Below are 25,581 nucleotides of genomic sequence, written 5' to 3' on the forward strand. Positions count from 1 at the left end.
CTTTCTTCCGACCAACCGAACCAATATTTGATACAGAATCCTAATTTAAATTGCAAGATCATATACCAAATATTATTCAAGTCTTTGCATTTTTGAATTATCACATTTCGATGCATGGACAGAATAGAACAACAGATTCGCAACTTCTAGATTGGGTCCACAATTTTACAGAGATCAACGCTTTAATGTGGTATCTATGCATCGAATTTTCTTTTTAAGTTTTTGTAGCTGTTGAATTCACTTATCCGATAGCTGGACATAGACTTCCTCTGAATGAATTTCATCCAAAATTTAATAGAATTTTCGAAATTTTCAAAGACGACATACCAAATTTCATTTGCTCAATACATTTTTGAGCTATTGTATGCAGACGTAACTAAAAAAATTCATTTTTTTTAAAAGTCTGGTAGCCTTGCTTCGTGTAGATTCGTCAATCGGATTTTTTAAACCATTACAAAACATTCTCTTGCTAAAGTTCGTAAACGAGGGCGTAAAAATCATAAGATACGTGAAATGTTAGGAACTATTTTGAAGTCATTTATAGTGTTGATATTGTTTACATATTTCAGGAAACGTTCTTTTTATCTGTTCCACAAATTTATAGATATTCGACTTTAAAACCTCATTTTTCTCCGTCCAAAAATAGTTGACCAAAAATAGGATGTCCATAAGAACGTATTGTTAGTTAGCAATCAAGCGCAAGAAGTAATCGTGATGTCACTTTCTTCATCTTATCCCATTTCAAGGACAAGTTTTCGCCCATTTAATATGGATTTCACGATTCTCAAAGGTCCACGTCCCGATTACTTTCCTTATCAGATTTACAAATTGTTGCAAGTAGCGAGTTAAATTCTTCTTACCGGAAAATAATCTCCAATAGCAAACAGGATCTGAAGATTTTTGCCTTCGAGCTTAATATATATATATATATATATATATATATATATATATATATATATATATATATATATATATATATATATATATATATATATACAACGTATAAAAATAGAATCACAAGTTATATAAGAAGAGTTATATAATTTCGATCATGTAAACTATTCTAAACTATTTACTACTTAATCAAGAAAAGTAATATCAATTTAAATAGACTAAAATGTTCTCTTTGAGAGCTTAATCTCCAAATGGATTAAAATTAACATTTGACTAATTACTTCAGTCAATGCATTAAAACTGAGTGTACTAAAAAGGTTCGCCATTTTTTTCTCAATGTAATTTGAGCATCTACTTGCAATCAACACAAATTGATTCGATATCTTTCAATCCCTTTTTATGTCAGCTAACAGGTTGTAATTTATTTTTAATACAGCAAGGGACGAATTCCTGTATTTTTATAAAATTTATTTTTCCTATTTTTTGTTTCTAATTATATAACACATTTGGATGGGAAATATTACGATATGATTTAAAAGGTTTTAAAATTTTCAACGCTAATTTATGTTTTCAAGGTATTAAACTTTTTTCTGAATAAATTTATTACTAATGCATCTGCAATTTGAAAAAAAAATTAAATTAAACATGTGATGGGAAAAATTGAAATCGGAATGGAAATTAACTAATATTCAATTATATTTCAAAAATAACAAGATTTTCTTTTAAATATCCTGACGATTTGAAGCCAACCTGGACTTTAAGATTGGCGAATAACAAATTTATAGTCCCAGTTCTTTTAGAAAATTCTATGGTTAACAATCCAGCTGCATATCATGCGGGTTGACAATCAGTCCATATTCTATTACATACCGCATTTTTCACAGTTTAGAGTGTTTATTTTTACGATTACAGAATTTTAATATATCATATTATCATGTAACATGTAGTATCAGTTCACTTTGTTTGAAAAATATTTGAATATATTTGCAAACATCGCATATAAATAGAGATTTTTAATAATGTACGCAGTCAGAGGGTTAAAGCAATATTGGAAAGCTAATTCGCCAATTAGAGTAAGATGTCTGCATCTTCAGACCGCAGCTCAAAATGTCGAAGAATGGGAACTTTAATTCGTGGTGAATCCTTTTTGAATACATCTTTAAATGGGAGTGTTAGTCAAATCAATCGAATTCTCTAATTCGATTATTGGCAAAACCCAAAAAGCCTTTATGAATGATTGTACTCGCGTCTTTTCACTTTTTTTTTAAAAAAAAAAAACTTTAAGATTTAAGTAAACTACTATTTTATTGAAATATTTGTGTATAAACCCCTAAACTTCTAATGAGATATATCCGTTCCATGAAATAGGATGTAATCATCAAACGGATTTTACCAATTCTGGAACTCGCTGAATATTGTTCCACTGGTTCAGAGATCAGTAGGGTGGTGTAAAGTCCATATACGTATAAAAGTATATACATCATCCATTTAATATAGGTTTCATGATCCCCAAAGTTTCATGTTCTACTTACACGAACCGTTATGGTCTATATACTTTGGTTTTTTTAAAAAAAAACCAAATATACTATATGCCAAATTCCACTTTTCAAACTATGCTGCTGACCTTACCTCATGATATTTATGGGCATTTTGTATAAACAATTATAAAAAAAAAATACTCGTAAGATTTTTCTCAGTTAAAATGCTGGTGGGGTCCAATGATAACGACTAGTAGTATCAGTGGGATGCGTATGTCTTATCCTTCTAATTCCACCCACTTCCACGTTATATTATTATGATCAAGTATGACTAATTTAGATACGCACACATTTTTGTTGAAAAACAGACTTTTAAAATAATAAAAAAAATGATAGTCTAAGAGCTAAAACCTAATTTATTAATGGATTCAGTCTTATTTCAAAAACACGATGAGTGAAATGGGGCGCATTACTTGGCTTCAAAGTCTCCATATACACATCCTTTATCAGTCAGCTTGAATTTTTGGTTGTTTTATTCATTATAGAAGATTCATGTTATTGTTTAAGTCTTTAAATATAATCGCTGCTTATAATTGGTGAAAATAAACAGCATTTAAGTTGCCTTAAGTGTAAATCTTTCATTAACGGTAGAGACGAAAAAAAAAATAATAAAGTAGGTATTTATTTTATCAGGATGGTTCAGCAACACTAATAAAGTATGATAACGTATTGAAAAGTTACTGTTTTTTGTTCGGTTTTTGTACAGTTTTTCTAGACAATCCCGTAACTCTCTTGTCAGAAAAAAATTCGCTAAAATGTGAAATAAAGATTCTATAATAGTGTGGCGGTTTGGGATGAGCGAGGATAGAACCTGGGACTTTGTGGTTCGCAACCCAGTAACATGACCACAATACAAAAGCAATTGCTGGGGTAGCGTAGCTGTTAACTGGCTTATAAGCTTTCACCACAGACTCTCTTATTTAACTGAAAATTCTAAGTAATATATTATGCTCACGAGGAAGATATTTTTATAGATTAGTTGATTCATAGTATAAATCAAAGGCCCAAATGAACATAAATGTGTATTTCAGTTAAGATGCAAGTTGGAATTCATGCCATTTCTTTCATTTCAGGTTATCTCCCGTGGGTGTTCTTTTCCTCGTTGCCAGCAAGATCTTGGAAATGAAGGACCTTGCTGTTATTGCGGGTCAAATTGGTTTGTACTCGCTGACCGTCCTTGCAGGCATTCTCATTCACGGGTTCATCATCCTGCCGCTTCTGTATTTCGCATTCGTGAGGAAGAACCCGTACAGCTTCCTTCTGAACATGGGACAAGCGCTGGCTACTGCTTTTGGAACCGCTTCCAGGTGAAGACTCGATTTCTGAAATACAATAGAAAATTCTCTTAAAAGTAGACGATAACGGAAACTGCCCAGCATCTGTGGAATTCCTTTGTAAAAGAAAAATTGAAATCCAGCTGCAATCCGTTTATTCGTTTATATATTTTTACAAAAACTTCTGCTTTTAAACTCGTGTTTTCTGCATGTCCTATACTGCTTTTCAGCACGTAATTTGGTATAAACAAGGCAGTAAAGATTATAGGTGATAAAAAATTAATACGTCTAAATGTTTATGTATAAATGATTTCGATGATTTAACTGAAAAATCTCCAATAGATTGTTGAAGGCTAGCGAAGGGGCAGCGGTGGCCTGGTGGTAAGGTCTCGGCTTCGGAACCGGAGGGTTTTTACAGTTTCTCGAGATCCGATTTCATCGAAGAACCATCGTGTAAGCGGGTCTGTTGCACGTTAAATCCGTCGGTAATGTCCTCCCGTTGGTGTGGTGTGAAATTTTGGAGAAGGGGTACCAACTCAAGTGTTGCCCTCTCTATTTGGCCTCGGTTCAAAACTACGAGGTCCGTTCCAAAATAGCCTTAGTGTTGCTTTAAAACGAGGCGTTAATATAACTAAACTAAATTAAGACTAGTGAACATTTTCCCCACTCTCAAATGATTTTAAAATTTTCAGAACCCTTATTGATATGCTAGACTGGCATGTAATTTTGCATGTATTTTGCTAGAGAAATGGCTTAAATAACATTGAATCTCTCAGTAAAACCGTTTTGTTCCAAATCCCGTTGTATAGAAAATTTAAACTATGCCATAGTTTAAGATACCTTATTATATTTTTAATAAAAAGCAAGTTTTGCCTTACAACCGATTTCTGTACAATAGAAATTTAATTGCCTTTTTCTATATTTCACAAACCACGAGTATAATGAATTCACTTATTCCATCCCTGTTAACACAAGATATTGTACGATATCTCCACAATGTTTTTCGATATTCTAAATACCGGCCAATATCGTAACAGTGTTTTTAGGCATTTTGTGCTAATAAGAGTCCCAAGAACTGATTATTTATAATTTCATTTTGATTGCAAAGTCTCTGTAATCTCGCCTTTTTTATCCGCTTAATACTACATCAAGCAAACTTCAAAATGAAAACAATTTGTAGTAATTTGCTGAAAATATCTGGTTTTGATATACCACAGACTTATCTGTAGTTTAAATATTCGACATTATGGGACTTTTCCAAAGTTCTTATTTGGGCATTAGGACATAAAAACATTCTATAATATCAATATTATATGTAAATGAATGGTTTCTTTGCTATGCTTCACAGTTCTGCCACCTTGCCTGTAACCATCACATGCCTGGAAGAAAAGAACCACATCGATCCCCGCGTCTCCCGCTTCTGTCTGCCCATCGGCGCTACTATCAACATGGATGGCACTGCCCTCTATGAAGCGGTGGCGGCCATCTTCATCGCGCAGGTCAGAGGAATCTCCCTTAGCATCGGTAGCATCATCGCCATCAGGTGAGAACTCGTGAGCTGGATTTACAAAAATGCATCGACAAATGTGAGCTGATATTCATGTTAAAGCCGCAATTATATTTTGTAAAACATTTGTATTTTCCTTAAGAATTTTTTAAATTCGTTTTTGGAGTTAAACAAAAATGGACATTGGTATATTTCCTGTGCAACATAAATGCATCGAAAATTTATGACCACTATTTTTTTTAATTTCTCTTTTAACCAGTTGACTTTTTCGACCTCTTCGCAAAATGCGTATCTGAATTGAGTTGCAAAAATTTAGCGATGTCACTATTTATTACTCCTAACGAATAAACTCGTCATAACGCAAAATGTGATACTTTTTCATGATGAGTATACTCGTCAAAAACAGTTAACTGGTTAATATATTTATTTAGAGAAAGGTTTTGTATGTACAAAAGTTTGTACAAAAGAACTTCCTAACTTAAAAGTATTATATATGAAAGGTTTTAATCCCGAGGAGCGGCTGGTATATCTACCAATTTTCTTATAAAATTTAAGAAAAAAATGATGCATAATTTTATATTCTGTTTATTTATAATTCAACTATGATGAACTAGCTTTGTCTTTGAGTTTGGGACTAGTGTTCATGTGCACTAAATACAATTTCTGTTGAACATCATCCGTTTTCGAGCACATGGCCATTTTAATACGTTGAAATAAAATATTCTCCAGTATGATATTGCTAGAAAGTTTGAGAAATTGACGCCTTCGGCTGTTTCTTCATCTGACTTCGTTTCATGTGATAATGTTCTTTGCCAAAATAGCCTTCATGTAGTTTCATAATTGTATGTTAAATTTATTTTTAGTAGTTTTATAGGATGAATCTTTTTTTTCTCAATGTTGAAACGATCGTTCAAGCAAAATGATAGCTTGAAACGAGTTAAAGTCTCTGACACCTTCTATCCTTCCTTTCTCTAAGTATTGTAAAGTAAAAACAAGAGAAGCATCAGGGCCAGACTTAGCCTAATTGGGGCCATGGACAGAAACTTCTTTGGAGGGCCCCTTCTCTGCTTCACTACTTCAATTCATTAAAGAAGGAAACGTAAAATAAATTTTCTATTCGATTTGGGGGTCCCCCTCTGATATGGGGACCCGGGACAACTTCTCCTTATGCCCCTGCCTTAGTCAGGCTCTGAGAAGTATGCTTCATTCATTTGAATAACTCACTATAAAGACGGAAGGGAGAATACCAATCAATTTTCTTGTAAAATTTCCCTTATTAGTCAGTGACTAAAAAATTTTCTTTTATATATTATCTCTCTAAGAAAATCTGATTGCAGTTGTTGTTTTTGAGAGAGGGGGATGGAAGACATTTCGTTTATCTATGAAAATGAGCCTCGGGACACATAGACTTGCAAGAATCGGGGGTTTTATAGAACGAAAATGCATTGCTTCACATTTAAATGCAAGTGAATATACAATTCTCTCACAATCTATTTGAGAGAGAATTGCATTTCAATTAATTATGAGTCTACCACAATTAATAGACATCAATTTTACTGACATGTAGAATTAGATTTAACTACAAACGATTTAAAATATAAATTTCAAACCTTATTTTCTTCCAGCATTACGGCAACAGCAGCCAGCATCGGTGCAGCCGGTATTCCGCAGGCGGGATTGGTAACCATGGTGATGGTACTTAATGTCGTTGGTTTACCTGCTGAAGACGTCACTCTCATCCTCGTAGTTGATTGGATATTGTAAGTATATAAAATATTTAGAAATTTAATTCTTGGCAATCTTATTTTGTTGCAAACTGCACATATTGTGCACTATTAAATGTGAATTTTGATGAATGGTGGTAAATAGTTTTGTACAAGAATCAGAAATGATTTGTATCGGAATAGATAGCAAATAGTATAATTTTTTTTCCATATATTTCAATGGTAATCCGTGTACACAGCTATTAGCATCGCCAGAATACTTTATTCATTTCATTTATATTTGATTCAGATTATGATCCCAGATGATTTTTCTATTCCATTCTTGCAAGTTAAGCCATTTGGTTTTTTGACGGTTCATTCCTTTCCTTAAATTCATCAATAAACCTCGAATTAATAGTAATAATAATACTGTGAGACTTATTTGTGAATTTAAGGAAAGGAATCGGCAATAAATTGATTCGAGATATTGGCGAATTAATGAAAAAAATTGTATTCTGTAGATTAAAGCCACTTCTCTTCTTTAACTTCGTTGCTTCTATCAACACGTCTATAATGTAAAATCTGGTGCATCTTAAATAAGATCCAATTTAGACTTAAAATAAAATTTGGCGACGTTTTTTAAAATTATGCTTACAATTTTAAATTAGATTCCCCCTGTATGTAAGCTAACAGGAATTTAATGTTGCTTTTTGAAATACCCAAGGGTTGATTTTTCTTGAACCAATACTCAAAGATGGGTTGACATTTAAAAAAAATTTCAGGTTTTAAACTTATTTTAAATTTGAAACAATTTAATAAAGACAATCACCTAAATTCAAAAAGAATTTTATTCCTACTCTCCGACTCTTTATATAGAATAATTGTATCTAAAATGCTGAATGTTTATTGTACCTTGAAACATTGTCACCTTTGGGACTTTAAAAGGAAGGCAGGATAGTTTTCAATTGAGAAATTCTTTTCAACTTGGACATTGATTGAAAGGAATCGGTTGGACATCCAAACCAATAACTATTCCATTGTCGCTCTCCTTTCGACCGTGAGAAAAATTGTAATATTTATCCACATTCAATTGCAGAAATCTAAATTGTTTTAATGAATGTTTTATGGAATGATACATAAAAAAATTAACTTATCCTGTAACTACTCTTTGTGAATTTCAGACGTTCGAAGAAATCTCAATTTAAAATCTATATGCAAAACAACTTGTAGAGCTGTACCTCACTGTAGCTCAGTTTTTTGAGACGTTGGTCAATGCTCATATCGGAAAAACACATAAAAACAGAAGGGAAAATGTATTTATTGGTGCACAGCTAAGCAAACAGAAGAAAAATTCCGAAATTGACAGTCTTTCAATCTTTTTTTTTTTCTCTGTTTCTGCTTAACTTTGATTATCAAGGGCTCTTTTAATAATTCAAATATTTTAGATAAAGGTAATTGTGCTATAAATAGAACAAATACTTTGTTGTACAGATAGAGCATAAAATGATTCGGTTACTTTAACACAGCCAAAATGTAGAAGAATATAAAATATGGCGTAAAGTTTTAAAATTATAAGTTAACAAAATTTAAAGCAGTTTTTTAAATTATTTTAGACAAGATTGCGTCACAAACAACATAACTTTGGCTAACTAACAATGAAAAAAGTTTCCAAGCTATACAATTGCATAAATTTTTGTTGTTCATCTTCGAGGCATTAGCATTTTTTTTTAATAAATTATGGCATATTTGTAGAAAACTTTGTAGAAATTAAATTTAAAGATAAATTGTTTGAGAGATTTTATAAAACTATACAGATTATCTTAAAATACGAAATATTTACTTCAATGGTATAATAAAGAAATGCATAAAGTATTAAATAAAAGATTTAAAATTTTATACCGGCGATCAGCGAATTGCAAAAAGAACATGACAAACACCAATAAAATAAAAATAGTTAAAATCTGTAAATGATACTCGCATATTCCTTGCGAATATGATTACTTTGAAGTAATTTTTTGAAACAGTGTAGTATAATTCGATTTCTCTCTTTGTATAATTACAGGAAAATCCTTAAAATATTATTTGAAATTGAATTCAAAAATATTTTTTCGATGGAACTGATATGCTCAGAGATTTCACTTCCGTACTTGATACCCTTCTTAATACGTAAAACTTTTTTCCTCGATTCATAACTTGATTTACCGGAGGCCTTTCTTCCGGACCTATGGTGGGTCGGAATCCAACTTGCGACGTGTGCCATTTCCATGGTGCGTATCATCCATCCACTCGTTGGTCTTTAATATTTACCAACTTTTCTCGAGAAACGTCCTACCATTCCAGGTTCCAGGACGGGCAACAGATATTTGCAGCCACACCTTGTATCAAATATTTATGGCTAGTTCTAACGAAGCATGGACCGTGGGATCAAGGCTTATTATAATCTTAATTTAATACGTTTCAAGTCTCGTTCCGACTGCCTGTTGCCTTTGCGGGTATGGTCGTAAATCTGATATCTGACCCACTGCAGGAACACCCCCACCTGTGGACGTCGATTGAAAGCTTCAAAGAAATTTTCAGTGAAATAAATAGGCATCAAAGAACTTCGAAAAGCCACAACAGCGGGAAAAATGTGCCTGGATTTGAACAGGCCGCCGGAACGAGGCTTAAAACTTAATTTTGACCCTACAAATATTGAATTCGAATGCAAATGCTAATGCCCTCACAGCTCCTCTCATTAAGAGATGCTATAGTGTTACCAAATCGTCTTAGTTTATTGTCTTGAATGTTAATGTTTCTTTTTCACTTCTCTTAGGGACAGATTCAGGACAACCATCAATGTCCTTGGAGACGCATATGGATCAGCCATCGTGGCCCACTTCAGTAAAAACGATCTGCAAGATTTGCCCGCGGCGGAAGAGCAACCTACAGAAATGACCACTCTCTGAGAGCACTTTTTGTCATTATTCAACAAAGGACTGGACTGCAATCAGAACATGACTGATGCTAGACCTCTGATTCAATACCGCAGTACTTGACAAAGGACTCACAGAGAGTAGTGGATTTCACTGGTCATTCTGATACTGCGAGAACAAACGATTTGTACATAGTAAAATGGATTGGGTCACATAAACTGTTTTAGTTAAGGCTGGAGCTGCAAGCAACTTGAAGCAAGGCTTGAAGTTGTGTGAACTTTCTCCACCAGCATAGTATTTTTGCACTTCATGCGGTATAACTTATATTACAAGCGCGAAACAATACATGAAAATGTTTATGTATAGTGAATCAAATGTGTATATAGAACAGTATTTTTTGCACCACTTTGTATGGGCGTTTTAATCGAAAAAAAATAATAAAAGGGTTCAAAATTATGTAATTATGTCTGTTTTTTTATGATGTTTTGCAAATTTTTCCATTTAATGACTAGCTAATCAATTTTTGATTCATTTCTCTTGCATAGAATAAATTTTTACAAAGCGAAGTATCAGTAATTGGCAAATAAACACAACTTTCTTTTAGAGTATAAATCTATTGTTACGGAAATCATGTATATGGAGTGAAAGAAGTCCAACTAACTTAATGGGAAACAACTCTTTATTCTACCAATATTCAAGAAAATACGGAGCACAGGATAGACGCATTGAGAAGTTGTACTTGAGTAAGAGAGCTTGTTGACAGTAACACAAGATAATTCTATAGATAATTAAATATCACAAGACAAATATCCATCACACAGTAATCACAGCTTCTGGCTCACACCATGAATTCTATTCCAGAAAGATTTGTTCCTCACATGAGCGCCTCTGCTTGTATAGTATCCCTATAAGGCGGAACTTCACAGCAAATTCTCTAGAAGATTCTGCCTTAGATCTCTGTTCTTGAGAGAGATAATTAACACATTGTGTACTCCACTCTGCGCACTCAACGCGCTCCCAGGGCCCGCACATTCTTGAACGCTCTAAAAGCATGCTTGGCAAGCAATGGGATGCATATATGCACATTTTTAATTAACATTTGGTATTATATTTAGATTAAATATTCTTGAATATTTCTATATTTTTATACATGAATTTATTATATAAGATTTTTTTTTTTTACATTTTAACTATTTATTTCACAGACTTGAATAATGTTTTAGAGTGTGATATTTGGTAAAGCATATTCCCTTGTGCAATGGTGTTCGGCACGATTTGCAGCAGTATCTTGTTTTAAGATATTAAGGACCGCTCACGAGTTTTCTTGTGTTTTGCGTTCCATCCGTTATTGCTTCCTAAATAAAATGATGATTTTGGAGCGTTCAAGTTTGCCCAAAAACTTGCTGTCCCAGGCGTACGTCTTACAGATTTCTTTGCGGTCCTTAATGTGTTAAATATTTACCTCTGTTTTTGTATCTTTGCCATCGATTTAGCCGGAAAAAAAACATGAAAAAGAGATATCTCGTGACCCGGCCACAATGTTCGGCCTGCTAAAAACGAGAATGTCGTTACCCGTATGTATGCACTGTTAATTCTGGCATTTTTCATAACCATTTTTATCGCCAAGGACGAAGATCATTGACCTAGCATCTATAAAGAATTCCTGATATCTCTTCCCAAAGGTGAAAATAAAGGGGAAAGGAAGGACTGTAAATTATTCTCCCCTCGACTTGTCTGTATATTTATACAATATGATGTGTCTTATCTTTAGATTCTTAGCATAGTGAACAGAATCGATTATGTCTTTGAGGGACTCTTCCTTTTAAGCAACTGAATTCAAAATTTGACGCAGATCTATAGTTAATCTTCAATTAATACGGCTTAATTTCTGAATTTCATTTATTTAGTTCGTTATACTTTATAATTTCCGTGCGCCTATTCATATGGACTAAATAAACAATCTACGCTTTAACTGCTTTATCTCAAACTTCGACACTATTCTACAATTTTAATGTAAAAATAACTTGAATGCATATCGTTATATTTTTCAGGTATAACGTTTATTTGCAGAAAAATAAACATACCAATAAAAAAATTCAACCAGCTCAAATGTGATGCAAATTTCAAATTTATTAACAAAACATTCTTAATTTCATCTATTTAGCTCATATTATCTTTCATTTACCGTGCTCAGACTTCTCTCGGATGGATTTCGCCCAATATTTGATAGAAATTTGCAGTTTTGCGCTGCAAGGTAAATTTCACCCGTCTAGCTTGTTGCTATTTTTTTTCACAAACAGATAAAAGTAAGGAAAGGCATTATTTAAGAAAAAATTGATTGCTTACTTTTTGGATTCAGAAAATTAAGTTATAAAAATTCATCACACTTTTAAGATAGAATCTTTTCACGCCTATAGTAACATTAGCTTGTATAACTGGAAAATGAACTGAATTAAAATATAAAACATGACCCTATATTTTAATTCAATTTCTCTTGGTAGAATTTCAATAGTGTGAAAATCTAACCATAAGGAATTAAAGTAAAATTTTCAATATTTGTAGTACAGCAATGAAAATGTAACCGGATTTACTTTCAAGCATATCATGTAAAAAAGGAACAGAGAGTGAAAATAATTTCCAATACGAGTATTGGGACTGAAAAATGTAGGATGTATCCGTAATCATGTGAGAACCGGATAAACCGAAAGATCGAAATTGCTATACCATAGGTGGAAATCGCGGATGAATACCTAGCTGATACTACTGAAATACTTAACTAAATTTCACTTCAGGGACTTAACTAAATCGATCTTTTAGGAAGTATGTTCCTCCATCGAAAAGGGGGTAACTCGATCACACATCATTGCTATATCTAGCAGAAATGCGAGAATCTCACACTGAACCGGTGATTTCAAGTCTTCAAATTCATGACCATAAAAAAAAATCCCTATCCGGTAGAGGGATGGAAAAATGAATGACTAGTTAATATAATTTATTAGCTATGAAACAGACTATTCCATATTGGTTTGGTTTGGTTTTATGAGGCAAAAGCCATTTTTGGCCATGCTGCGCCAAACACAAGATTTATTCCAACATTAATTTTATTACAAAAAAACAATGAACTAAACGATGTCAAAATTTAAAATGCAAATTCTTGTAAAAGTTAAATTCCAATATCTTGCAAGAATAAAAAAATATTTTGGTTGGGTTTCTCACCCAACAAGTCTTTTAAAGTTACATTGTTGCTACCAAAATGGATCCGTCTAAATTGGTTAAAACTGTGACATTCCACGAGTATATGCTTTATGGATAAAGAGCAATGACAATGTGAACAAGTAGGTTGGGGTTCCGAGTTGAATAAATATTCATGAGTCTATCTGGTGTGTCCAGTTTTAAATCGATTTAACATGACGGATTTTTTTGTCGGAGAATGAATTTCAAACGACTTATTATGAGTTTGTTCATTCCATATGCTCTGCCATTTTTTCCAATATATTTTTTACCGTTTGAAAGGCATCACTTAGAGGGACAAAATTTTCGCACGTCAGTCCTGGAGATTTTGCTGTTTTATTAGCCCTCTCATTACCCACAATTCCTGAATGCCCAGGAATCCAACAAAACAAAATATCTATTCCTTTTCCTATTAAAAAGCAGTAAAATTCCACGCAATTGACAACTAAGGGAGGGCTTTATGGCGAAATATTCCTTAGTGCCTCAATGACGCTTTTTGAGTCTGTGTATAAAATAATTTTCTTATAGTTACTAACTGGTAATTTCGTTAAGGCCAGATATATTGCATATATTTCGGATGTAAAAACGGAACAAAACTCATGCAACCTCTCAGAAATTATCTTATTTCTGTTAACTACCGCTGATAACTCATTGACCAGCTTTTGATCCGTCGGTAAAAACAGGTTCATAGCTAGAATACTGTTGTCGGTGGTCATAAAACATATACCGATACACTAGGTTTAGAGTTGTCGCTTTCTGCCATTTTTCGAAGTCATCTATAAATTTTAAATTAGTATTTTTCCCATGGAGTCCATTCCATATTTTTCCATTAGTATTATTCGTCGGTTTTATTAAGAAGTGGAAAATCATCAATATTTACATCTCTAAAAATTTTCCCGATTCTAAATCCAAAAGTAAGAATAAATGAGGGTCTCAATGAGAATAATGGACCATAAATTGGATTTATGACTTTGCAATGTAGTGGATGGGCATCATCACTTTTTATTTAAAAAAAAAACAGATTGAGTGCAAGCCCCTGTCGTCTAAGCTCCAAAGGGGGCTCAAGATACAAAGTATAGAGGCTTAAAACTGGAGTAGTTCGAAAAGCACCCACTAATAATCGTAAACCTTGATTGTGTATTGTATCAAGGGGCCGCAGTGAAGATTTCGCTGCAGATCCGTATATCATGCTTCCATAATCAAGTTTGGATCGAATTAAAGCTCTATATATTTTGAGAAGGCAGGACTCTTCTGCTCCAAACGATGTGCTAGAGAATATTTTTAATAAATTCAACGAAAGCGTACATTTTCTTTTTAGATAGTTTATATGAGATTTAAAGGTAAGTTTAGAGTCGAAGATTAAACCTAAAAATTTAATCTCAGTGACAAAAGGGATTGTTTTGCGGTTCAATTTAAGTTTAGGATCTGGGTGAATTCCACGTCTTTTACAAAAGTGAATTGCTGCTGATTTCTGTGGAGATATTGTGAAACCATTAATTTCCCCCCAACTGCGTATTTTATTTATGGCATCTTGAAGCTTCTTTTCTATAAAATATTCCATATTGGAATAATGCAAAATATTTCCCATTACAATCATTCTATATGTAGAATTCTTACAAGGAATTGGCTTATTCTTTGACGGGGAAGTTAGCAACTAGTCATGCTACAATTATATTACTGTTAAAATAACGAGGTACCTCCTTAATTACATGGTACTTTCCCAAGTTAGTACTCCATATGACCAAAGATGAAATGGTTAGATGAATTTGAACGTGGGAAGGTATAGTTATTTTATATTTAATTGGAATAAATCCATCTTCTGCAAACCCATTTTTCGACAGATATGCTGCTACTTTCGAAATTGCCTTTCAAAAGAAAATGAAGGGTTTTTTTTCCCATCAACATGAAAAACCTATTCGTATATCTTAATTTTTCTGACTATTTTATAAGTACTATTAATATATAGTTAATTAATGAAAATGTAGAAGTTACAGATGTATAGATGATTATGGTGGGTGAATTTAACATTCATTGAAAAACATACTGGTTAAAAAACGAAATGGTAAAATTATTGAAATAAAAAGTTCTTTATAAAATCAAAATATTATATTCCCTGCGCTTACTTTCAGTAATGAAATCTTATTTCTTGCATAATATCATCATAAGCTGAATACGCCTGGAAATATTTCTCTCTTTCTCCGTAATATATAATACGAGAAAATGCAAAAAGCACATAATTTTGAACAGTCGACTCTACTTTAAATAGTATTATCGCACAAAAAATACTGAGAAAAAATGATTAAAATTAACAAAATAGTTTGTCACTAAAAAGCTTTTTTTTTTTTTTTTTTTTTTTTGCAACGATATGTTTTACAGTTATAGTTCCAAAGTTACGTAAAATCATTTTACCACTATTTCATATCTACTTCTTCATTAAAAAAAATTAATAGCTTGATTATTCTCTTTAGGTGCTATGGAACATGCGAACCAAATTTTGTTCGAATTATATATATATATGTATAAATATTATTTATAAAGTTATTTCTGAATATAAATATGTCCCTAATTGAAACATTGATTTATTTTGAAATGCACTTTACAGTTTCATGCCGCCATCCCATGCAAAGGACAACATCTAAATCAGCCCGCATTCTACGAATTGTAAACCCTCGACCTTTGTAAGAATATCTGACACAATGTGGGCCTAATGCAGACACGCGGTTGATTTTGCATAGAATCAAATTTCTACTTCAATTCTTTTTAAACTTTCCTCCCCAGTTTATTTTTAAACACAAAAATTAAAAATTTAAGGAAAAACAACTTGGAAATACTGAAAGTTTAAAATCATTCGTTTATTTCAGATAATTGATTAAAGTCATTAATTTCATTTAGATTAATTATTCATTTGCGTCCAGATCATATTACAACTTCAGTCCTATCAAACCCTTTTCAGTCAAAATGAAAGGCAGAAATGCATAAAAAAATTTATATTATTCCAAGTCTGTATTAATTAATTGGTATTTAAATCCGATATCACATTATTTGGGAAAGTAGTTTAAGGCGAAATAATTTTGAATCATAAACTGAATTACTCTATTATTTTGAAAAGGAAATATAATATACACTTGCATATTATTAGTGCTACAGACATTTGTTAAGCGATTATTCCTGATCAACACAAACAGAACAAATAAATTCGATTGTAGAAAATATGTAAATCTTCCGAAATTTATTGTTTAGAAACATGAAACAAAATGTGGGTGAATCGTAGTTTAACCCCCTTCTTCGCCAAGTTGGCAATAACGCGCCAAAGCTGGCAACCCTCATTTCTTAGTCTAGGACTCCTCCGAAAAACATGGTGCTAGTTCGTGGTTGGCGAGTTGGCGTTTTTTGGAAAATGAGCCAAGAAGCGGGTTAAAATACAATCGTATCCAAAATGTTAAAGATTTTCATTGCTTCAAGGGTAACAGTTGTCCAAAATTGTTTATTTTTGGTTATGCGCAACAGAATAAATTTCAGAACGTAAATTTACATTTGACAGCAAAGAGTCATATTTGATTGCTATAAATAATAAACAGGAAACTGTGAAATATGAAGAAAAAATTGCAAAGCTTATCTTTCGTTCTATATTAGGATTGTAGTCTTTTCTTATATATATGCATAGTGCTTTTGGCAAACCTTCCTCGCAATAAATAGCCTTTTCGAAAAAAGACGAAGGAATTCAAATAAATGCAGATGTTTATACAGAAATTCCAGTGTCAGATTCGTGAACAGTAAACAAAATTCAAGACAACAAAGGTATCTGCAAATCGAAAGACAATATAGAAGCCAATCTTACATAAACGCAGAAATCTTCCAAAATTCAAACCACAGAACCAAATTTGAAAGAATCAGTAATAAGCAAAATTTCTTATCCAAACTCTTTATATTATGCCAATCAAGAACTAAATTCTTCAATAAACATTTTGAAAGAGAAATAAAACCAGAAAAGAATGATCATCCTTCAAAAATATCAATCGAAAGCAGCATCGAAAAAATTACTACAGAAAAAAATAATTTGGAATTTACAGCAGCGATAATAATAATACAATGAGAAGAGCAGCAGATAATGCATCAAAAAGATAAAATAATAAATAAAAACTAAATTCGATATTGTATGTTTAAAAATTTTAAGGTATATAGTTATATAAAAATTTAAAAAAACACACAAAATGTAAGTTTGAAGACTTTTTCATAAATATTTTATAATCGAAAATTCTTAATGTTATTTTTATTATATATCTTGTTCTCTTACTAGAAAGAAAGATTAAAAACGCAAAAAAAAATTTAAAAAAAGGAAATAGGTAAAAATATAGAATAAAGTTAATAAAAAAAATTAAAATAAAAAATATATAATTTTCCTTAAATTTGTCTTTTCGTGTGTTTTTCGTATTTTGTTTTATTTGTGTAATATTCTGTAAACGTTTTGGTCTTTGTTGTACGTATTTGTTAAATATTTTTAAGAAATGCAAATACAAAATTTTTTTAAAAAAGCAAAAAAAAAAAAAAGCACAATTTTTTTTCTTAAACATTAAATCATAATAAAGCAAAAAAATTCAAAAAAAAATTATCGTAAAATTAAATAACATTGTATTTAATGAATATTCCAGAATGTATCTATGTAATTTTTTGGTATATAATAAATACGTACAAAAATATGTCTGTTGATTTTATCATTTATATAATAGTTATATACTGGGTGGTTATAATTAAACTTCCTCTATAAACATCATTATGCAACGCAAATGGGTGAACGGATTGCAACGAAAGTTGGTACATAGACTATACACGAGATGCGCTCACGGAATTTCGGGAGAAAAAAAAATTTAGTTCCAAACTGTCCACCAGAGGGCGCCTTAACTGGAAAAACCGGAATTTAACACAATAAATGACCAAAACGGAATGCAGAAATACTATTAACAATCCAGAATAAGAATTATGAGTAATAAAATGTAAAACCGAGAAATGCTATCAGTTCTAGGAAAAAAATAATGTCGAGATTTGCATGCTTTCAAAGAAAAGGAAGCTTTATGCAAAACAAGTAAAGGTATGAGACGTTTGCAGACGTTGTCATGTTTTATGTCGATATTTCCGGCTATAATGATGACGGTATCTTGTTGCAACGGTGTCGAGACGTTGAATGACTTAAAGAACTCCATAACTCTTTAACGCTTCGAAGCATCACATTTTTTCAGTTACGATCTGCTGTCGAACACGCTGTCCATCGACTTGAAATTTTGCAGGTGAATGCGGGTGGTCACAAGGAGTGCCTTTTTCCACATCATCCTGGACACGATTAACAACTGCTCCTCTCGTTCAAATTCGTCGTAATCTGTTCTTGTTTCTGCAAACTGAACTGTTCATACAAACAGCGTATTGTTATTTTTCCTTCACCTTTACTTAATGTGGTTCGATGACAAGGTGATCAGAAGCTAGTCAATAAATGGTGATATTGTTTCTGTATTCTATTTTATTTTGTTAAAATTAATGTTTTTATAAAATAGGCGTTCTCTGGTGGACATTTTGAAACTTTTTTTTTTTTTTCGAAATTCCGTGAGCGCATCTCGTGTATAGTCTATATACCAAATTTCCTTACAATCCGTTCACCCGTTTGCGCTGTATGGTGCTGTTCATAGGGGAAGTTTAATTATAACCACCCTGTATATTACTAAGATTTGCTTCTCTGCTCAGTTACTTTCATAATAAGAAAGAGAGTTTTACAGTCAGATCTACCAGATGGTGAATGAACGATCCTTTGGTGACAAAATGAATGATCCATTTGAAGAGAAAATAAAGGGCCCAGAATATTTGAAAATCTTGTCGATGGTTCCATTAAGATATGATTCCCGGTAATTCTTCTAGAAGTTTCTTTGCCCTGTCACGAGGCCACGATGCTGGTGATAAGGTCTCGGCTTGGGAATCGGAAGGTTTTAGGTTCGAGATCCGATTCCACCAAAAAACCGTCATGTAAGCGGCTCTGGTGCACGCTAAATCCGTCGGGGCCAAACTTCCTCGCACTGGTGTGGTGTGGAAGTTTGGATACGGGAGTATCAGCTCATTTGTCGTCCTCGTCATCTGACCGCGGTTCAAAATTGCAAGGTCAGTCCCAAATAGCCCTAGTGTTGCTTTGAAACGAGACTACGAGAATATAACTAAACAAAATCAAACCAAACTAGTGCTGTCACGAAAAAGCTGAAAGACAGTACTGAAAAAAGTCAATATTGAAACTCGATAAGTCATGTAGACAGAGTAGTTTAGCTCACTTCAGGCGCATTGTATGGTTGCATTTCTTCAATAGCAATATGCTGTTTACTGCAAGTGCTGTACTTGTATGTGCTTTTATTGTATACTAGCCACCTTTGGCGACCAGCCAGTTCGCCAATCTTAATGCACGTTAAAATTTTAATAATTAAATACTTTATGGAACTCCCATTTTAATTGCTTCTACATTAAAATATTTTAAAACTTCAAATTTTGATAGTCATATAATTCACTCATAATATTATAAAGGCCTTCAGCCATAACGTAATATATATCTCTCTAATTTTCTATTAGCTCCCGTAGAATTTATGCTTTAAATTAAAGTGTAAATGATTAAACTGCAATAAATATAATATTTATTTTTTACTGAAACGAAGCATTTTTTTTTATCCTCTTTAGCGTGGGGAAAAAAACTGAAGCCTTACTCATTTGACGGTGGGGAAATGAAAAGATTTTTTTCGCGGGAAAGTTAGTTTTTAATTAATAGTTAAAATTCTAGTTTAAAATTCAAAAAAGGGACCCCAGGTGCACATTCCCGACTTCCAAGGTATGCATGTGCCAAATTTAGTAGCTGTGGGTCGAACGGTTTGGCCTGTAGAGAGCCAACACACAGACACACACATATTGAGCTTTATATAAGTATAGATTGCTACTGCGCATTCACATTTTTTTTTTTTTTTTTTTTGTTAAATAACAGGTCGTTATTCAAATTGTTGGAATTTCAAAATAAGCTCAGAGACGGAGTTTGAACAATTTTCATTACAATAACATATTACACAGTTCGATAAACAGAAGATACTTTTTACTTTCTCGTATACGTAGTATAGAGAAAGTACAGTCATCGTCAAAAATTTCGAACTCGAGATTTTGACGAATCCCCACTTGTTAGATCTTCCCGAGTTCGAAAAACACATTTTTAGAAAATGTCTGTCTGTCTGTGACAAAAATAACTCAGAAACTCTTTGAGCCAGACTGTCGAAATTTGGTATACGGTCTGTACACTAAATTTGCAGATTTCTATCTAATTTTGAATCATCTGCTCAGAGGAAGTCCGGATGTTCGAATATAAGTTAATTCCATAATTACAAAACGAAGGGAGCTAGATAGATAAAATTCGGTACACAATTTTTCATCTATAGTATAGATACTTGTCAAGTTTTGCGTCAAATCCAACAAGGAATTAACAATCTGTCGTCTGTACTTTCAGAAACATGTAAACGTTATAATTTAAAAACGTAATTACTTAAATATATCAAACTTGAAATGGAATTTTGTAATTGCAGTTTTGTGTCAAATTTTTGTTTCAATCGGTTGAGAAAAACGTGTCAACAATACAAATTCGATTTTTGGATACTATTAAATACATTCCAGGGATTAATCGCCAAATAACTCGCCAAGGAACACACGACAGATTCAATAAAAATGATATATCCACGCTAAATGTTAATATTTTGTAACTATCGTGTATCAATGCCACAGAAAGCGTTCACTGGCATGACAAATTTATTAGAGAATATGCGAGAAAGTTTTGTGCAGACCCTGTTGGCCTTGTATTGGTTTTTATTTTATTTTTTTAATCAATGCTCCGTATTAAGTTTCGAAACGTTTAAATATCTCAAAGCTAGCACTACGTTCTATTGCCCACAATTTATCGACAGTGAATTGTACAAATGCGTAATGTAATATGGATATTAGATTTCTGAAAATTCGTTGCTTTAACATTTCGGTGATAATAAAGTTTTTACTTTTCTTACCATGTGAAAAAATTATAATTAATCTTTTTGCACTGGTAAATACAGAAATAGGATTAAGAAATCTGTATTAAGATGGATTGATTTCAATAATAGCTTATTAAATTTTTCCCTCTCATGATACTTTGAGGGTTTAAAAAAGCACTCTGGTGAGCTCTTCCCGTTATTAAACTTTTGCAGTGACGTTTAAAGTTGTAACATAAAAGTAGAAGAAAAAAAAGGAGCATGAATTAATGATAAATTTTTTAATCATTACTTATTACTTTCACGATACAATGTATACAAAGAGAAAGTATTATAATCGTCAAAAAAAAAAAAAAGAAGAAGAAGAAGGGGTAAAAAAAGAATCAACTCAAGATTTTGTCGGAATCTCCACGTATCAAACTATCCTATGTCCTAAAAACACATTTTTGGAATTATATATCTTTGTCTTTAGGCACAAAAATTCAAAAATAGTTTGAGTTATAGAAATAAAATTTGGCATGTGGTCATTACATCAAATTTGTAGAGCGATTCAATTTTCAAAGAAATCCATTCAGGGGAATTCTATTTCTCCAGCTGTCAAAATACGATTGAACAAGATAATTACAAAACGCAAAGTAATAAATAAATAAAATTTGGTATGCAGATTTAGCACCTAAAGTGCAGATCTGAGGCATCCGCAAGATATTGATCATCTGTCTATCTGTACTTATACATGCATGTAAAAGATATAACTTAAAAAAATTATGATATAAATTAATGAAAATTGGTACACAATTTCGGCATCTAATATGCGGATTTTAATCAGATTTCGGATCATATTGACCAAACGATTAACTGTCTTTCGGTTTGTACATTTAAGTTAAATGTCATAACTTAAAAACGCGACAGTTAAGTGAAATTTGGTATGTGGTCTTGTTATTTTAATTGTAGTTCATTGTTAAATTTTAGGTTTCAATCGATTGAGAAAAATGCATAAAAAATACATGATTTTCTTTATTAAACTAAAAAATACAAAGTGCTCATGCGCCTATCTCTGAAAATAAAAGTCTGAGCACTCGCAGAATTCACTGCCTTGAACAGGTTTGCAATTATATGAGTGGAAAGGAGATAAATATCTTTTTTTAGAAGTATGCTAAAAAATTCATATAACTTGCAGTTTGTTTTTTTTATAGTTATCGCATTCCACTCACAAATAGGCAAAATTTCAAAAGTAGGTTATGTTTTTAGGTTATTATTTATTTTATTCAGGATAATCGAAGATTTGCAAAATCTAGTAAATTTTTTTCCTGGCATTTTCATTGAATGGTGAAAATTTTAGAACTTCCTGTTTCTTGTTCTTTAGTTACCAAATGAAAAAAATCAAGATTGTAGGGGTTTTTTTTTTTGTGTGTGTGTGTTATAAGTTTTGCCACCCAGTTCTCCGTTTTAAATTAATGATATGCTCAATGATTCACCTTTAAAAAAAATTGTCTTATAAGGTTTATTTTAAAAAATCATTACAAACCACTGAGGAAGATGTTTTAACAATATGCAACGAACTTCTCTTTCTCTATGATGCAACAACCATTTTTTAAAAAAAATTCAGGTGTATCTTTTTAAACCGCATTACTTTCTTTTATCGATTCGTCATGCTAGCTTACTAGTCAAAGCTATTTAATAATTTAGTGTATATTTTCGACAAATATTCTATATTTGAGTTTTTTCTATCAAAAAGGAACGTTCGAATTTGAATACAAACAGTGAGAGATATAGCGACAAAGGCTATTATCCCATAGGAGTGAAAAAGTTACAATTAATGGATATCAAAATACTTGAGGGCTTGAATAAAGATGCTTAGATGATGTTTGCTTGCGAGAGCTTGAGACAAAAGAAAGGCAAAAGAAATGTTCGGCTGTTCGATGTTGAGTTCTTTCCAGAGCGCTTCACTGTAGAACATTTTAATAAGGTGTGGGAAATGTCGTTGTCTTCGTTACATTTAACGCACAAGGGGGGTTGTCTGAGAGATTGAACCTGTGAAAAAGACTTGGAGTACTGGTCATTTTACGAATCACCTGTGCAATAAGTTTATCTTGAGCCCTACTTTTAGTCCAATGAGTGAGTATGCTGATGTCTGGGAAATCTCCAATCAAAGCTGGATGTTTGCTCCTGTGATAATTATTTGAGGCGATTTCGATAGAGTTCTTTCTCAGATTGGAGATCGTATCCTTTGGGAAGATCCACTCTATGAATGGCGTAGATACCTTGAATGCTTTGCAACAGCGTCTGCTTTTTCGTTCCATATGATACCAAAGTGGCCAGGTACCCATAAGGAATGAATTTGCTTTATAAATCGGAACTAACTCATAATTCAGTTTGACATTTAAAGATCTTTAAATTCAGGTTCGAAACCCAATTCCACCAAAGAACCGTCGTGTAAGAGGGTCTGGCACTCCGTCGGGGTCAAACGTCCTCCTGCTGGTGTGATGTGCAAGTTTGGTTGGGGAGATGCCAGATCAAGTGTCGTTCTTTAAAAAAATTCGACATTAATATAATCAAACTAAACTGACTTTCGAATTCAGCCAGACTAATTCATTTGCAGAAGGGTGTAAGTTCGTTAAAATCTGAAAGCGTCTCTTCAATCAAGTGACAGATTCTTAGCGCTCTGCATTTCTAGAGGTGTTTGAAAAAATTAACCTTTAATTAAATTTAGCCATTTTTTTCATGAAATGAATACTTTTATAAGGCAATTAGCACTGTAACTCTTCAAATAAACTTATTATCTTGTTAAATAAACAAAATAAACATTCTCTCTATGTATTTTTGCCTAGATAGTACCAATGTGCATATAGGGCGCCATCTATATTCAGCGAAGAATAATACTACTTTGATATATAGAGATGGCGTTATATTAAAGAGAGCTTTAGCCCATGAAATTGCTTATTAAAAAAAGGAATATTTTGGTTTTTAAGATTTTTATAAATATTATCTGATTAAGTTCAGTAATGAATTCTTAAAAAATGATGCATAACATTTTTATATAATACTAATAATTGAAATAGACTTAAATTGTCACAATTAGAAGAGAAACTATATAAATTATCATTGGTTATTGAAAAAAAAAAAAGTATTAATGAAATCTGTGTTAGGAAAAGTAACAAAAGTTAAAAATAATGAAAGTATTTAATTTTTATTTCACTTATATACTTCTCAAATTCCGTAGAATGTAATAGACTTCAAGATAAAAATTATTTTAATAAATAAATATTTTATGAGCATTTGAAGTTGTCGTTAATAACTTTTTCCCAAGATTTCTTTACGTTTCGAACTTTCAATGCCTGTAAAGTATGATTAAATAAAGCTATTTTAAAATTCGCGATATATTACACCTTCGAAGGTACATTACACATGTATATCGAATTTCATAAAATTTTATTGAATTGCTTTTGAGATCTCATGCTTTCCGTGAATCATAGTAAAATATTAATTCTTCCGAAAATGAGTTTAAAAAATGTACTTCCTCTAAATTCATTTAGATACAATATATACTAATGCTGCTTTCCATTTTCTTTTTCAACAGAGTTGCTTGAAATAAGTAAATTGTAGATGAGGAGATAGAGAATTAATATAAATATTTCGAATATTATTTTTGGAGAATTTTAGAGCAAAATTCTGCAAAGTGTTATTATTTCCGGTTTTATTTTTATTTATTGTATATTATTGAGAAATCTGTATCTACAGTTCTATTATATTTATATTAAAAACAAAGATTATTTTAGAATCTACAAAGATTGGGTTTTATTTTTAAATAACAAAAAAAAATTCAAGGGAAAAAAAAGTACTTTTAAAATCTAGTCTTTAACCTTTTAGCTTACTACCTTAACAGCTTTCAGAAGATTTTAGAGATTCACATAGAAATTTCAGTAATTTATCGAATCTTCTGACAAAATTTTAGAGATCCATAAGCTATAGTAGCGGTCATTGCTTTTAACGCTTCGAATTACTACCTCAAATCGAAATTTTGTAAATGGAACAAGGGATGTACTTAGAATTTTCGTGAAGTAATTCTGAACAACTACCAATCGTTTGTTTCTAATATTAAGATGGGATATTGGGTACAGTTCTAGAGACGGGTACCATTTGGCGATTTCCCGCCAAATTTTTCTCGCCAAGCCCCGCGGACGCTGTAATCTTCAGAATTGTATTTCTCAATATAGAGATTTTTTTCTGAAGATTATAGCGTCCTTGGGGCGATGGCAGGAGAAAAATTTGGCATGAAGTATACAAAAAGAACAAAAATAAGAATAATTATATTTAATAGAATATTATATTTATATTTAGAATATTAGAATATTATAGAATAGTAGAATTTAGAATATTATAATTATAAAATAAGAATAATTATATAAGAAATAATTAAAAATAGCACAATTTGAACAATATTAAATTTTAAAAAATGCACAAAAATAACAATACAAATTTTTTTAACTCACCCGATTTAACGATGTGA

General features: G+C 32.0%; 1 protein-coding gene across 2 annotated transcripts in view; it reads left to right on the forward strand.

Moving 5' to 3' along the window:
• The window catches only part of LOC129976133 (excitatory amino acid transporter 1-like), a 113,498-nt gene extending 103,214 nt beyond the window's left edge, over positions 1–10,284 (forward strand). For both annotated transcript variants that reach the window (XM_056089540.1, XM_056089541.1), the window contains exons 7-10: positions 3,506–3,739; positions 5,055–5,249; positions 6,839–6,973; positions 9,729–10,284. In XM_056089540.1, the coding sequence (XP_055945515.1) occupies positions 3,506–3,739; positions 5,055–5,249; positions 6,839–6,973; positions 9,729–9,861 (697 nt within the window). In that variant the 3' untranslated portion in view covers positions 9,862–10,284. The remainder of the gene's footprint in view (positions 1–3,505; positions 3,740–5,054; positions 5,250–6,838; positions 6,974–9,728) is intronic.
• The last annotated feature ends 15,297 nt before the right edge of the window (positions 10,285–25,581 follow it).

This window comes from Argiope bruennichi, chromosome 7 (assembly GCF_947563725.1).
Source record: "Argiope bruennichi chromosome 7, qqArgBrue1.1, whole genome shotgun sequence".
In the NCBI taxonomy this organism is placed as follows: Eukaryota; Metazoa; Arthropoda; class Arachnida; order Araneae; family Araneidae; genus Argiope; species Argiope bruennichi.